This window comes from Aphelocoma coerulescens, chromosome 17, assembly GCF_041296385.1.
Source record: "Aphelocoma coerulescens isolate FSJ_1873_10779 chromosome 17, UR_Acoe_1.0, whole genome shotgun sequence".
NCBI classification, from domain to species: domain Eukaryota; kingdom Metazoa; phylum Chordata; class Aves; order Passeriformes; family Corvidae; genus Aphelocoma; species Aphelocoma coerulescens.
Genome location: NC_091030.1, coordinates 1,111,802 through 1,124,038, shown reverse-complemented (window position 1 = coordinate 1,124,038; position 12,237 = coordinate 1,111,802). Strand labels below are relative to the sequence as shown.

Here is a 12,237-nt window from a genome sequence, read left to right as displayed (position 1 = left end):
GAGGCCCTGCAGGATCCCACCCGCGCCCGGCCCCGGCAGATGCCACATACATCACCCAGGTCACAGCCTGGTACTGGGGGGGGCAACAACAAACACTCATTCAGTGCTGTCTCTTGGCCAGTTCCTCTGACAGTGGCTCCACTTGCAGAAATGCAGCTGCAGCTTCGCTCTGATCCTGGTTTTTCTTCTCTGCAGGTTCCGAAGATCGGAAGTTCTGCATCCTTTACCTGGCAGAGGTGAGTGGTTCTGTTTTCCACTTTAACTTTCCAGTGGCAGCTGGACAGGTACTGACAGCTCTGATCCTTTCTGCTGGGGCAAGGAGCACTGAAAGAACTGATTTTAACTTCCCTTTAAATGAATTTGCCAGAAGCCTGGAAAAGAAATGTAATGGCTGTAGAATACATGAGTAAGAAGCTGCTAAAAGGAGCTGTGAACAGGGAGTTTGGGCAGCACTAGGACAGGTCTTTTCCCCTTCCCCCTGTGGATCTTCCTTGAGGCATCTCACTTTTGTTTTCTCTTGGGATTCTTTCCCCTGGGGGCAGATTTCTTTGCCAAATGTTTTGTCGTTATTTTTAGGCACCTTGCTTTTCTTGTCTTCAAACATCCAGGTTTGGAGCCCTCGAATAAAATAAGGAAGCCCAGTCTAAAAGACAGAATCATAGCTCGAAACCCCTATGTGCCTGAGTGCTTTAAGCAGATTTGGGGTCACCCAGACAGTGGCACAGTCCCTCTTGTCAAGGACTCTGCAAAATTGGTTCCCGCTGGACCTCCCCAATCATTGAAGGCTGCAGGTTTTTTTTCCTTTTCCAGTGGCTTTACTGTGTTCCTGCTTTCAAGGCCTTGTATTTTCCGAGGTGGGAAGGTGGGTCTGGGAAAGCTCCCCAGGGCACGGAGGAGAAAGGCAAACATTGCTCAGCAGCACTGTGGAATAATGAACCATTGTGAGAGTTGGGTGCAAAGGCTCAGCATGGAAGTTGTTCACCTTGAGTGGCTGGAGCTGGGCCAGGGCACGACTCACTGCAGAATCCTCGACTCCTCTCTTGTTCCTTCCCTCCTGTTCCTTCCTTGTCTCCTGTGTTTCTGCCCGGGGTGGCTGGGCAGGAGCTGAGCCTCTCCTCGGGGTGGGCTCGGTGCGTGTCCCAAGGCAATGTCACCCCGGGCTGGTGACAGCTGATCCTGGGCTGTGACTCAGCCAGGCTGCGCTGGGGGTTTGGATGAGGCTCTCCAGCATTTTCTCAGGCACTTGGAAAAATGCACTCACTCAGAGCCTGCTATTTGATTTAGAAGCTTAGTGTGCCTAAGTAGAAGTGACTAAAAGAAAGCTGGCTGTGTTTCATGAGATCTGGAGAGGTGAAGAGGTGTCTTTGTCAGGCTGTAATGAAGTGCTGGGCTTTCTTCTGAGGGGCCTAATTGGCTGTGAGAGCTCTGGTAATGGAGATCCCTGGCATCTGTTGTGGTTGGAGTGGAGTAGTTGGATAGAAAATGTGAGACTTTTGCTTTCCTACCTCCTGTTCCCCCACAGACTTCAGTAGGCCTGGACTGGCCACGCTGTGGGATTCTGCAAACCCTTCCTGTTCCTCCTGGGGTATTTTGGGGCAGGTCACAAGGGGAGTGGGACTTCCCAACCCGTGGTGACCAGCAGCTCTGCCTCATGCTGGACCCCAGGAGTGGCTGTTCACCTCCTGCACTGGCCAGCCCAGGCTTTGAGGTGACATGGGGGCAGCCCCTGGCTCAGGGACAGCACCTTGCCAAGCAGGACGTGCCCTGTGCCACCCCTTCCCTGCCAGCCCCACGGGGTGGTCTGTCCTGAGCCAGAGGGACCAGCTGGCCCCAGGGTGAAGGGGACAGTGACCTTCCAGCTGCAGATGCCATCGGGCTCTCCAGCAGTGGGAGATTCGGGTTCCAAAGGGGAACAGAGTGGGGGATGTGCCTGTGAGTCAGCAGTGAGCCAGGGCAGGACGGGGCTCTCCCACCAGACTTGTCCAAGACTTCTCTTCTGGGAAACACTGACCTGCAGGTCCCCTCCCCAGGAGCCACGTGGAGGGGGTGACTGGGCTGCAGGGGCTGGGCATGGAGGCAGAGAGCAGGAACCTCCCAGCTGTGCAGCACAGGGGTTGTGCGGCTCAGTGAACTGCCCTTGGCCCCAGGTGAACAGAGATGAAATAACGGGATGTGCTGGGGGCCAGCCTGGGAGCCTCCCAGCATCTGACTCCTGCACGGAAGCCAAGAAGAGCGTTTCCTTCAGGTTGTCTCTCTTTTATTCTTTGCATTCACATTGTGGGAGCAAATCTTTGCTTACAGGGGCTGGCTCTGCCCTGGGAACATGGATTCCCCTGGAGAGGGGCTGGCTCTGCCCTGGGAACATGGATTCCCCTGGAGAGGGGGTGGCTCTGCCCTGGGGACATGGATTCCCCTGAGAGGGGGTGGCTCTGCCCTGAGGACATGGATTCCCCTGGAGAGGGGGTGGCTCTGCCCTGGGAACATGGATTCCCCTGAGAGGGGCTGGCTCTGCCCTGGGGACATGGATTCCCCTGAGAGGGGCTGGCTCTGCCTTGGGGACATGGATTCCCCTGAGAGGGGCTGGCTCTGCCTTGGGGACATGGATTCCCCTGGAGGGGGGCTGGCTGTGCCCTGGGGACATGGATTCCCCTGGAGAGGGGCTGGCTGTGCTCTGGGGACATGGATTCCCCTGGAGAGGGGCTGGCTCTGCCCTGGGAACATGGATTCCCCTGGAGAGGGGCTGGCTGTGCTCTGGGGACATGGATTCCCCTGAGAGGGGCTGGCTCTGCCCTGGGAACATGGATTCCCCTGAGAGGGGGGCTGGCTCTGCCCTGGGGACACATTCAGGCTGTGGGAATTGGGCTGCAGGGGGTCAGGACCGTCTGGCTGCCCACCCTGTGACCGCTGGTGGCAGCTAGAAAGGATAAGGATGGGTAAGGGAAGGATGTGGGAGCTGACGCGGCTTTTCGGCCCCATATCACCCTGAGGGGTCCCTCCCCGCCCTGACCTGCTCCATCCCTGCCCTGTCAGCAGCTCTGTGTGCGCCCAGAGCCCTCTCCTGGCTCAGCCCTCCCTGCTGAGCATTGCTGGTGGCTCAGGGGGTTGGTGGCCACTCTCAGCAGGGCTCCTGTCGCCGTGGGCTGGGCAGACACATCCGTCGTGCTGCTGCCACGGGGCTGGGAGGTTGGAGGAAGCTCTCGAGCTGCTGTTTGTTGCCCACAAATCATCTGCAATGAGCGCTAATGTGTTTAGTGCTGCTGTGAGCTGCGAGGAGCCCACGGGGCCGGGCTGACACTGCCTTTGCTGCAGGAAGAGCTCTCTGCTGAAGCCTTGAGCCGCAGGCTCCTGCTGTTGATCATCGTGAGGGTTTCTGAGTAATGTTCTTACCCATACGGTCACAGATTTGCACTTGGATCTGACGTGTCACAAAATGAAAATATGTTCTATTACCTATGAATTGCTTAATTTATTATAAACAAGAGAGAAAATTCCAACCTTCAGGAAGTGGCACAGAAAAGCTCCTGCTGGTCATCCTGTCTAATTGTGTGTAATAAATCTCTGCACAGAGGTTAAACCCTGGGCAATTTGGTTGTTTGCAGGCAGAGCTAACAGGAGCTGCAGAGCCTGGTGTGGGGTCCAGCACAAAGGGTGTTTGTTTTACAGCCTCTCCAAGCTGTGAATTGCAGGGTTTGGAGATCCTGAGTGGAGATGGACCCGGTTCTGGGGGGCACTTGGCATCCTGAAAAGGCTAAATGTAGAATGGGATTGGAAAGACTGCAAATGTAGAGGGAGGTTCTGCACTGAGCTGCCCCTTTTGGGGGTTTTGTTCCTTCTGAGGGGCAGCTGTGACACGAGCCGGGGCTTTGGAAGGGAAGGTGTTACCTTTTGATCTCAGGAATGCTGTGCATAGCTGGAATCACAGAATCCCAGAACAGCTGGGGTTGGAAGGGACCTCTGGAGATCATCCAGTCCAGCCCCCTGCCAAGGCATGGTCACCTGGAGCAGGTGACACAGGAATGTGTCCAGGTGGGTTTGGAATGTTTCCAGAGAAGGAGACTCCACACCCTCCCTGGGCAGCTGTTCCAGAGCTCTGCTACCCTCATGGAAAGAATTTCTTCCTCATGTTGGGTGGAACTCCTTGTGTTGTAGCTTATGGCCATTACAGCTGCTCTAACTTTTCTATTTGCCAGCTGATATGTGGAAAAGTCCTGCCAGTGCATCGAGACCTGGCCTGGGCATCTTTCCTTTCAGGATTTTAAATATGAAGAGCACAGTTTAAAGTTGAACAGACCCTGCCTGTGGTGACAACAGCTTCTGTGGCTGATTTGAGCACTGCAATAGATGGAACTGGCACAGGGTGCCCAGAGAAGCTGTGGCTGCCCCATCCCTGGCAGTGCCCAAGTGTTGGATGGGGCTGGGAGCAGCCTGGGACAGTGGAAGGTGTCCCTGCCCATGGCAGGGGTGGCACTGGTCCCTTAAGGTCCCGTCCAACACAGACCAGTCTGGGATTCTGGGATTCAATGTGGACCCATATTTCTGCACCCCACAGGATTTGGGGTGTGGGAGTTCAGCCCCATTTTCCCCATCCCACCCTGCAGGACACACACACCTCGTGGGATGTGTAAAACCTGTCAGAAGGAAATGGGCAGCCTCCCAGGGAGCCATGTGGAGCTGTGAGCGTGGTCCAGGACTGTATTCACACCCTTCCCTGCTCCGGAAATATCCTGCTGAGAGGAAACTGCAGGTCAGGGGTTTAATGCATTGTTACAAGCGTTTGATTCGAACCCAACGTATTCAGACCAAATCGACTCAAAACCAAACAGCTCTGTAAGTTTTTCCTTTGAAAAGCTCTGGCAAATTTGATCTTTTTTTTTTTCCTCTGAAAGTTTTCATCTGCAGACACCGGGGTTTGTCTTGGGAAACTTCTCCAACAGAAAATCCTTCCAGTAGCAGCTCCTTGTGCTGCTGTGGTGAGCAACCCATCCAGAGCTGAGCGAATTAATGCTGTGAATCTGTGCCTGAGCTGGTTTGGCCTTGGAGATGCCCCTCCTGACTGCATGGGAGAGCCTCTGGACAAGTGCCAGAGGAATGCCACTGTCCCCCACCTTGCCCCTTCATAGAATCCCAGCCTGGTTTGGGTTGGAAGGGACTTTAAAGATCATCTTGTCCCACCCTGCCATGGCCAGGGATGCCACTCACTATCCCTTGGACGCTTGCAGGGATGGGGCAGCCACAGCCTGGCTCTGTGTGGACACACCCCTGCACCCTGCAGAGGGTCCCTGTGGGCACTGCTCCTGTTCCCACCCTCAGGCTGTGTCCCAGCTGCTGCCAAGGGAGTGCTTTGAACAAATGGATCACAGCAGTGCTGTAGCCTCTGTAAATGTGCTTCACTCCATCCCGGTCCCAGCTCATTCCATAGGAGCATTCATTCCCCAGAGTGTTCTCTGCTCCTGCTGGGAGTCAGCACTGCTCACTGAATCCCTTTGGGATGTGGCATTGTCCAAAGGGAGACGTCAGGGAGAGCCCAGGTTCCTGTCTCCAAACAGCAAAGCTGAATGCTGGGAAAAGCAATTTACTGATGGCACAGAGGACAAGTCTCAGGGGCACTCTGGAGCCTGGCAGATACTGTACACCTGGGTAATTCTGGAGTTGGCTGTTTTGGACATGTCAGCAGGAGAGTTTGCAAGGAGCATTTGGGGCGCTGTCTTGGGCAGATGGTTTGGTGTTAGGGAAGAGGGCAAAAGGGCTGGGCAGGGGGTGTCATCAAACCTACAGAGAGCAAGGGAACAGCTGAGAGGAATTTGTTTAGTGAGGAGCTGTAGGATGGGAGAAGGGAGTGGAGATGAGCCTTTGTCTGGCAAATGGGCTGTGTGCTCTGTTGGAATTGTACCTCAACTTCCTCTCATTCACAAAAGGACAAGAGATGGTGTTTGTGAGATTTGTGGCTGTAATTTGTCCGATGGGCTTGTCCTGCACGGGGGGAAGGATCCCCTGGGCTGTGGGGGAGTGGGCACTGCACTTCAGGTAGAGACAGCCTGGAGACTCCTTGCCCTCACCAGTTCTGTGACATGCATATTCTGAGAGAACAGAAGTGTGTTCCCTCTGCTCCAGTCCTGTTCGGTGGAAGGGGGGACTCCCTTTGCTCCGGCCGTTCTGCTGCTGCTGGCCAGGAGATGTTCCCAGATGGAGAATCCTTTCCTGCTCTCTCACATTTCCTTTGTTTCCTCCGTGGCTCATTTCTGGGATGCCAAGAGGTTCCCCAAGCCTTGAGTCACCCAGCTCACGTGAGAGCTGGACACTGAGTCCCTCTGCCATGTCACACTCACAGCAGCAGCTTAACTCTTTCCTGAACAGTGCTTTCCATTTTCCTCCCTCCAAAGGACATCAGGTCCCAGCCCCTGGATTTCCCTGGGTGGTGCTGAGCAGTCCAAGCTGCAGGAGCAGTGAGACACCGTTAGAGCAATGCCAGCATTTGGGAAAGCCCTTCTGGAGGGTGCTGTGCCATGAACCCAAGTGCAGATTGCCCCAGAGGCTGAGGCATTCCTGAACTGCCCTACCCAGCATCCCCATGACCGCCCCAAATTCCAGCTGCAGCTGAAATGTCCCCCTGGTCCAAGCTGTCTCGGGGATGTCCCTGGAGCTGGAGTGCCCATGGCTGTGGCTCTGGGGTTGGTGGCCAGGCTGCTGCTCTGTGCAGACAGACCCTGGGCTTCACCTCCTCTGCCCAGGGGGGTTACCTGGGTCAGATGTTGAGTGACACCGGTAGCAGAAGCCCCAGGCTGGCATCACCCAGAGCAGGGGCACAGGGCAGCTCCTGGGCACTGCCAGCTCCCAGTTCAGGGCTCCTCAGGCAGAGCAGGGAGTGCTCGTGTCCCATCTGGAGGAACAGATAAACAGAGACACTCAGCTTTCCTGGTTTTGTGCATCTTTACACAGCTCAGCCTGAACCTGAGTGTTGAGATAACCAAAAAACATGGGGGTTTTTCCCCCCAGCTTTAATTTTGGGGTCACATTTCCCAGATGTTGGCAAAAAGAAGAGTTGATATGGTGCAGTCACAGTGCTGGAGAGATTTTAAAAAGGCCCAGATGCCACGGGCTGCTGATTTCAAACGGTCCTGGGGCTTTTTGCAGAGGCTGGAGCTCGCTGTCCATGGGGCTGTGCCAGGGAAGAGGCATGGGAAGCTCTGGGGCTGTGCTGGGTGAGCTTGGTGAGCTTGGTGTTGCTGGAGCCTCAGCTCTGAGCTGTTTTCCTCTTCCAGGAGAGGAAAGGATGTTTGCAGAGCTGGAAGGTGCTGGCCCTGCTCTCTGTTTGCAGCAGGAGCTCTGTGCCTGGCTCCTCTCAGGGATTCCTCTGAAGGCTTTTACCTGATGAGCCACTTAGGGACAACTGCCTGGCCTGGGAAAACAGCCCTGTGTCCTCACTGGCTGCTCCACAGTGGGTGGAAAAGGTTCTTCAGGCTGCCTTTTCCTCTGAGAGGTTTAACAGAGGGCCACGGAATCACAGACTGGTTTGGGTTGGAAGGGACCTTAAAGCTCATCTTGTTCCACCCCTGCCGTGGCCAGGATGCCACTCCCTAGATCAGGGTCCTGTCCAACCTATCCTTGAACACTTCCAGGTCCCTCTGGGCATCCCCCAGGCTGTGCCATCATCAGTGCTCCCAAAACCAAGCCCCACAGCAGAGCCCCGCAGAGATTGCTGTGTCCTGCCCGTGTTATCTCCATGCACATCCTCTCCTGCAGCACCCCTGGCACCTTTTGGGCATCCCAGCTCTAGCAGGGCTCTGCTGTTACTGCCAGGGCTTTTTTTATGGGCGTCACCAGTGTGCCCAGCAGTCCAAAAGCCACAGGAAGAGCCGTGGTCCCCCCATTCCCCCCCAGCATGGGAGCAAACAGAACTTTCTCACCAGCCCTGGGTTGGTGGTGCATGAAGTCAGCAGGCAGCAGCTGCCCGTGTTTTGTGCACAGGATATTCCCAGGGCTGGCTGTTTCTCCTTGGGAAGGTTTGCTCTGTGATTTGGAGCCATTGTAGTCTGGAGCAGTTTCCGAGGTACTTCCCCTCTGGGATCTCTGCTGCTTTGGCCACGGACCAACACCCGGAGCGCTGGAGGCCAGGGGCTGGCAGGGCTGGGCTGGGAGCCCTGACCCCAAACCACCCTGCCACAAACCCTGTGCAGAGAGGAGCCCGGGAAGGAGCACAAGTGCATCCCTGCATCTGTGAGAGGAGATTGCCCAGCACAGCTGTGGCCGCCCCATCCCTGGAAATGTCCAAGGCCAGGTTGGAGCAACCTGAGATAGTGGAAGGTGTCCCTGCCCCTGGACTCGATGGAACTGGATGAGCTTTAAGGTCCCTTCCAACTCAAACCATTCCATGATTCAGTGACAGGACCCCTCCCTCCCACCCTGGGAATGTGTCCCTGACACAGCCAGAGGAGACAGCGGTGAGAGAACAGCCCTGGGTTCTGCTGGGCACTGAGCTCAGGGCACCAGAGGTGTCAGATTGAGTCTGGCTCGTAGTTCCTGTGATTTCTCAGCTTGGCAGTGTCACACAGAGCCCCACGTGTGTGCTGGGCCCTGCAAGCAGGGGATGTCTGCACTGAGGGGTCTCGGTGTGTAGGGTCTGGGGGCTTCTCCTGTGATGCTCTCGTTCTCTGGGAGCTCCTCACATGATTTACGGGCTACAGAGCCCACAGGCCCTCCCTGTGTGGTGTGTGCTGGGGTAGCCAGGAGCTCTGCTTGGCCAGACCTCTCACCTGGCTGCCGTGGGGCTGGGTCTCAGCCTGGGGAAGCTGTTCCCATGGAGCAGAAGGAACCTTTTCCTGCAGATAATCCTTGGCTGTGGCAGGACCCGTTTGGGGCTGGTGTTGGTAGGTTTGGGTCATTCTCTGCAATACCTGCTGTGTTTTCCTGCTCTCCCATGGGCAGGGTGGGGGGGTCTCATGCCGGTGCTGCCCTGGAGCCGTGGGCTCACCAGCGGCCCCTGAGCCCAGCACACAGCACCTGCAATAACATGTTTGTCACTGGGGCAAGGCAGGCAGAAAGCCACTGGCAGCCACTTCAGTCGCTGCCTTTATCTGGTGGCAAACGCCCCCTTCACGCCATCTGCATCCTCCTTTCCCAGCACCGGGAGATTAAACCCTGTTTTCTCTCTGTAAACATTGGCAGGCCCAGCAGCAGCCTCCCTGAAGGGAAACAATAGCGGGGAGGCCGTGCCCAGCTCGTGGGGCAGCTCCCTGTCCCCCCTGCCCAGCCTCCCCTGTGTGGGCAGCTCGGTGCCCAGCATGGACCACCAGGCCAGGGACATGTGCCACGAGCTTGATCCCAAATAACACCCAGCCCTTCATCTGGCTGCATCCCAAAAGACTTTGCCTGGGTTTGGAGGCAGCTGTGGGTGCTCGGTCTGCGGGCTGGGCCATCCCCAGTCCAGGTGAAAGTTTTTGGGAGAGCAGGTTAATGGAAGAGGGAAAACCAGAGCTCTTTCCTTGGGAAATGTACGTTGGAGAAGTTAAATGGCACCGTGAAGGAATAAAAGTGGTGGTCAAATATGTACAGGTTGGATAAATGCAATTTTGGCTGTTCACTTTCCCCCTCGGCCTTGCCCGCAATCCCTGGGACACACATTGGGGTGGTTGCCTTTCCCTGACTTCTGGAGCAGAGGGAGATCTCCTCTCCTGGCTGTGACATTCCCTGTGGCCGAGGTCAGGGAGCCTGCAGCAGCTGAGGGGGAGCAGCAGGGAGGAGAGGGGTGCTTTGCTCTCAGCAGCCAGCGGGAGCTGAGCATTGCTGCGCTGAATTCAATCAAAGAGATGGGCTGTAATTGAATCAGCCAGGGGCTCAGGGCAGGGCCAGGTGAGCTCTGTGTCTGTCACAGCAAGGGGACACTGGATGTCCTTGGAATTGCTTTGAGCCTCGCTCCAGGGGAGCCTGGCAGGGCTGGGAGTGTGCAGCAGGTACAGCATCAGGGTGGGCTCCTCACAGCTGCCCTGATGGCTTTGAGGCTTTTCTGAGTTCTTGCTTCATTCTCTTCTGACCACAAGCGTGGGGCAGGGAAATGCCAGCCTGGATTTTCATCCCAGCAAATGGGTGCTCATCCTCTCCTCTGAAAGTGGGAACGACTTCTTAGGGTGTCACAGTGGTCCAGCCTGGTGACCTGCTGGTGTGAGGCTGGGAGAGACTGGGACATCTGGGATGGGAAAGAGCACTGTGACACTCCAGGGATGCTCAGAGCATCACTGGATCACAGGATCTGGGGGAGAAGAGGGAGCCCACCACCCTGTGTCCCTGAATCCCAAACCTCTGTTCATTCTGACTGTGCTCAGGAAGCCCGAGCAGGAATTTTCAGTGCTTAGGCCTGTAGCAGTAAGTGTGGGGACAAGGCACAAGAAAGCCCAAACTTTCTCCTTCATGGAAGTCTCCTTGTAGGGGCAAAGGTCTGAACCAGAGCCCTCTTTCCCAGGAGCTTGGTTTATTTACCACTTTAGGGGATTTTGGATGAAACGTGAATGGATTCCCATCCAATGCAAACAGTGATTTAAATGGTGTGACTAAAGAACATTTCCCCTTCTGGCTGTGTTGTGTCTCTGGAGTCACAAAGCTGCAGGTTCTCTCTGACCTTTCTGGGAAAAAACAGCTATTGGGGACCTGCCCTTCTGGAAGGAAATTCTAGGGGGAAAGAAAAGGCCTTTTTTATGACCCTTAGTGAAAGACTCTTTTTCCTTTCTTTGCGGTCTGTCCTAAAGTTCTGCTTTTATTTTTTTTTCTCTTCCCATCTGGCCACTTAAGGAGATGATCCAACCTTGGGCATTTCTGGACCCTTTTTAAAGCGAAACATGCAAAATCCCAGCAGGCAGCAGATGTTATAATGCTTAATTTTTAGCATGAGAGAGAAGCAGGTGAAGGGCTGGGAGACAGCTGCTGAGAAAACTTGGTCAGACAGTTCCTTAAGTGAGTGAGATTTGGCCCAAAGAAAACCTGTGCAAGAGGAACAGGGCTGTGCCACAAAGGACATGTGCAGCAAGAGGAGGTGGGTTCAGCTGGGATGGCTTCCCATCATTTCTCTTAATTCCTTCCTTGCTGCATATTGCTCTCAGGCAGTGTGTGACCAGAGCTGGAGGAGCTTCATCCCCAAATTCACCCTGGTGTTAAGTGAGGAGCAGGATGGGGAGGCTGCTCTGGAGCTTCCCTGAGCTCTTCCTCCCAGCTCCACCCAGCCCAAAGGCTCTTGTTCTCACCAGTTCATGCTCTGGTGCCTCATTTATGTTTGCATATGGCAAAGAGCAATTTCCACCCTCGGAATGGGTTTCACAGACACATTTCCACCGCAGTGGCACAGGGTGCAGGGCCGCCTGCGCTCTGCCCGTGCTGCTCCACTCCTGCTCCTGGAAGCAAACCCAGCTCCCCAGCACCACTCTCCCTGTCTGGAGGGAGCTGGTTTCCAGTCTCTTTTACTTTCCCGTGCCCAGGGTGCAGGACAGGGGTATGAGCTGTCCCCTCATCTGCTGTGGTGTGTGGGGAGCAAGGAGTTTGCAAAGCCAGGCAGGGCCTGCGACACACAGCTAATGACCTTCTCCCTGCCTGTGTTTCCTTTACGTCAGAAGTCGGAGTGCTTATTAAGTTTGGAGGCTTACTCCCAGGAGCAGAAGAAGAGGATCTGCTGGTGTCTGGCTGAGAACATCACCAAGCAGCAACATCCGGCAGCAGCTCCTACGGAGAGCAAGGTAAGAGACCCACGCGGGAGCTGGAAATTCCTGCCTGGAGCACGGCAGAGCGGGGCTTTGCTCAGTGATGCTCCTGCCAGGAGGGCTGTGCAGGAGGCTCTTTGTTTGCCAGGTGAGGAGTGAGTTTGTATTCAGGCACTGCTGCGTCTGCAGCTTCCTGCCCTGCCTGGGGAGCAGTGGCTGTGTTTGCATCCGCTGGCTGGAGCCGAGGCAGGCTGGGCTGACACCTCCCAGCCTCTGCATTTGGGTATTTGGATTGCTGAGGCTGTACAACCCCCGTGGCCAGCCTGCTCTGAGAGCTCGGCTCTGGGGCAGGACTGAAAGCAGAAGGAGAGGTTCAAGCTGTGATCTCTGGGTGCTGATTTAAAGGCTGAGGTCAGGGGAGTAGCGGGGCAGAGATTTACCCCTTCTGTGCACTTGGGTGGGCTCAGGTGTTTGATCCTGACCCCACAGATGTCCTCAAAGCACAGAGGGGTCATTTGGAGAGTGCTTTTTGTCATGCCCAGCGAGGCAGCCCCAGCAC

The 12,237-nt window shown here is 55.6% G+C and overlaps 1 protein-coding gene across 7 annotated transcripts in view; it reads left to right on the top strand.

Annotated features, from left to right (window-relative positions):
- The window catches only part of RGS3 (regulator of G protein signaling 3), a 75,692-nt gene that overhangs the window by 31,824 nt on the left and 31,631 nt on the right, over nt 1-12,237 (top strand). For all 7 annotated transcript variants that reach the window (XM_069031467.1, XM_069031468.1, XM_069031466.1 and 4 more), the window contains 2 exons: nt 196-236; nt 11,592-11,714. In XM_069031467.1, the coding sequence (XP_068887568.1) occupies nt 196-236; nt 11,592-11,714 (164 nt within the window). The remainder of the gene's footprint in view (nt 1-195; nt 237-11,591; nt 11,715-12,237) is intronic.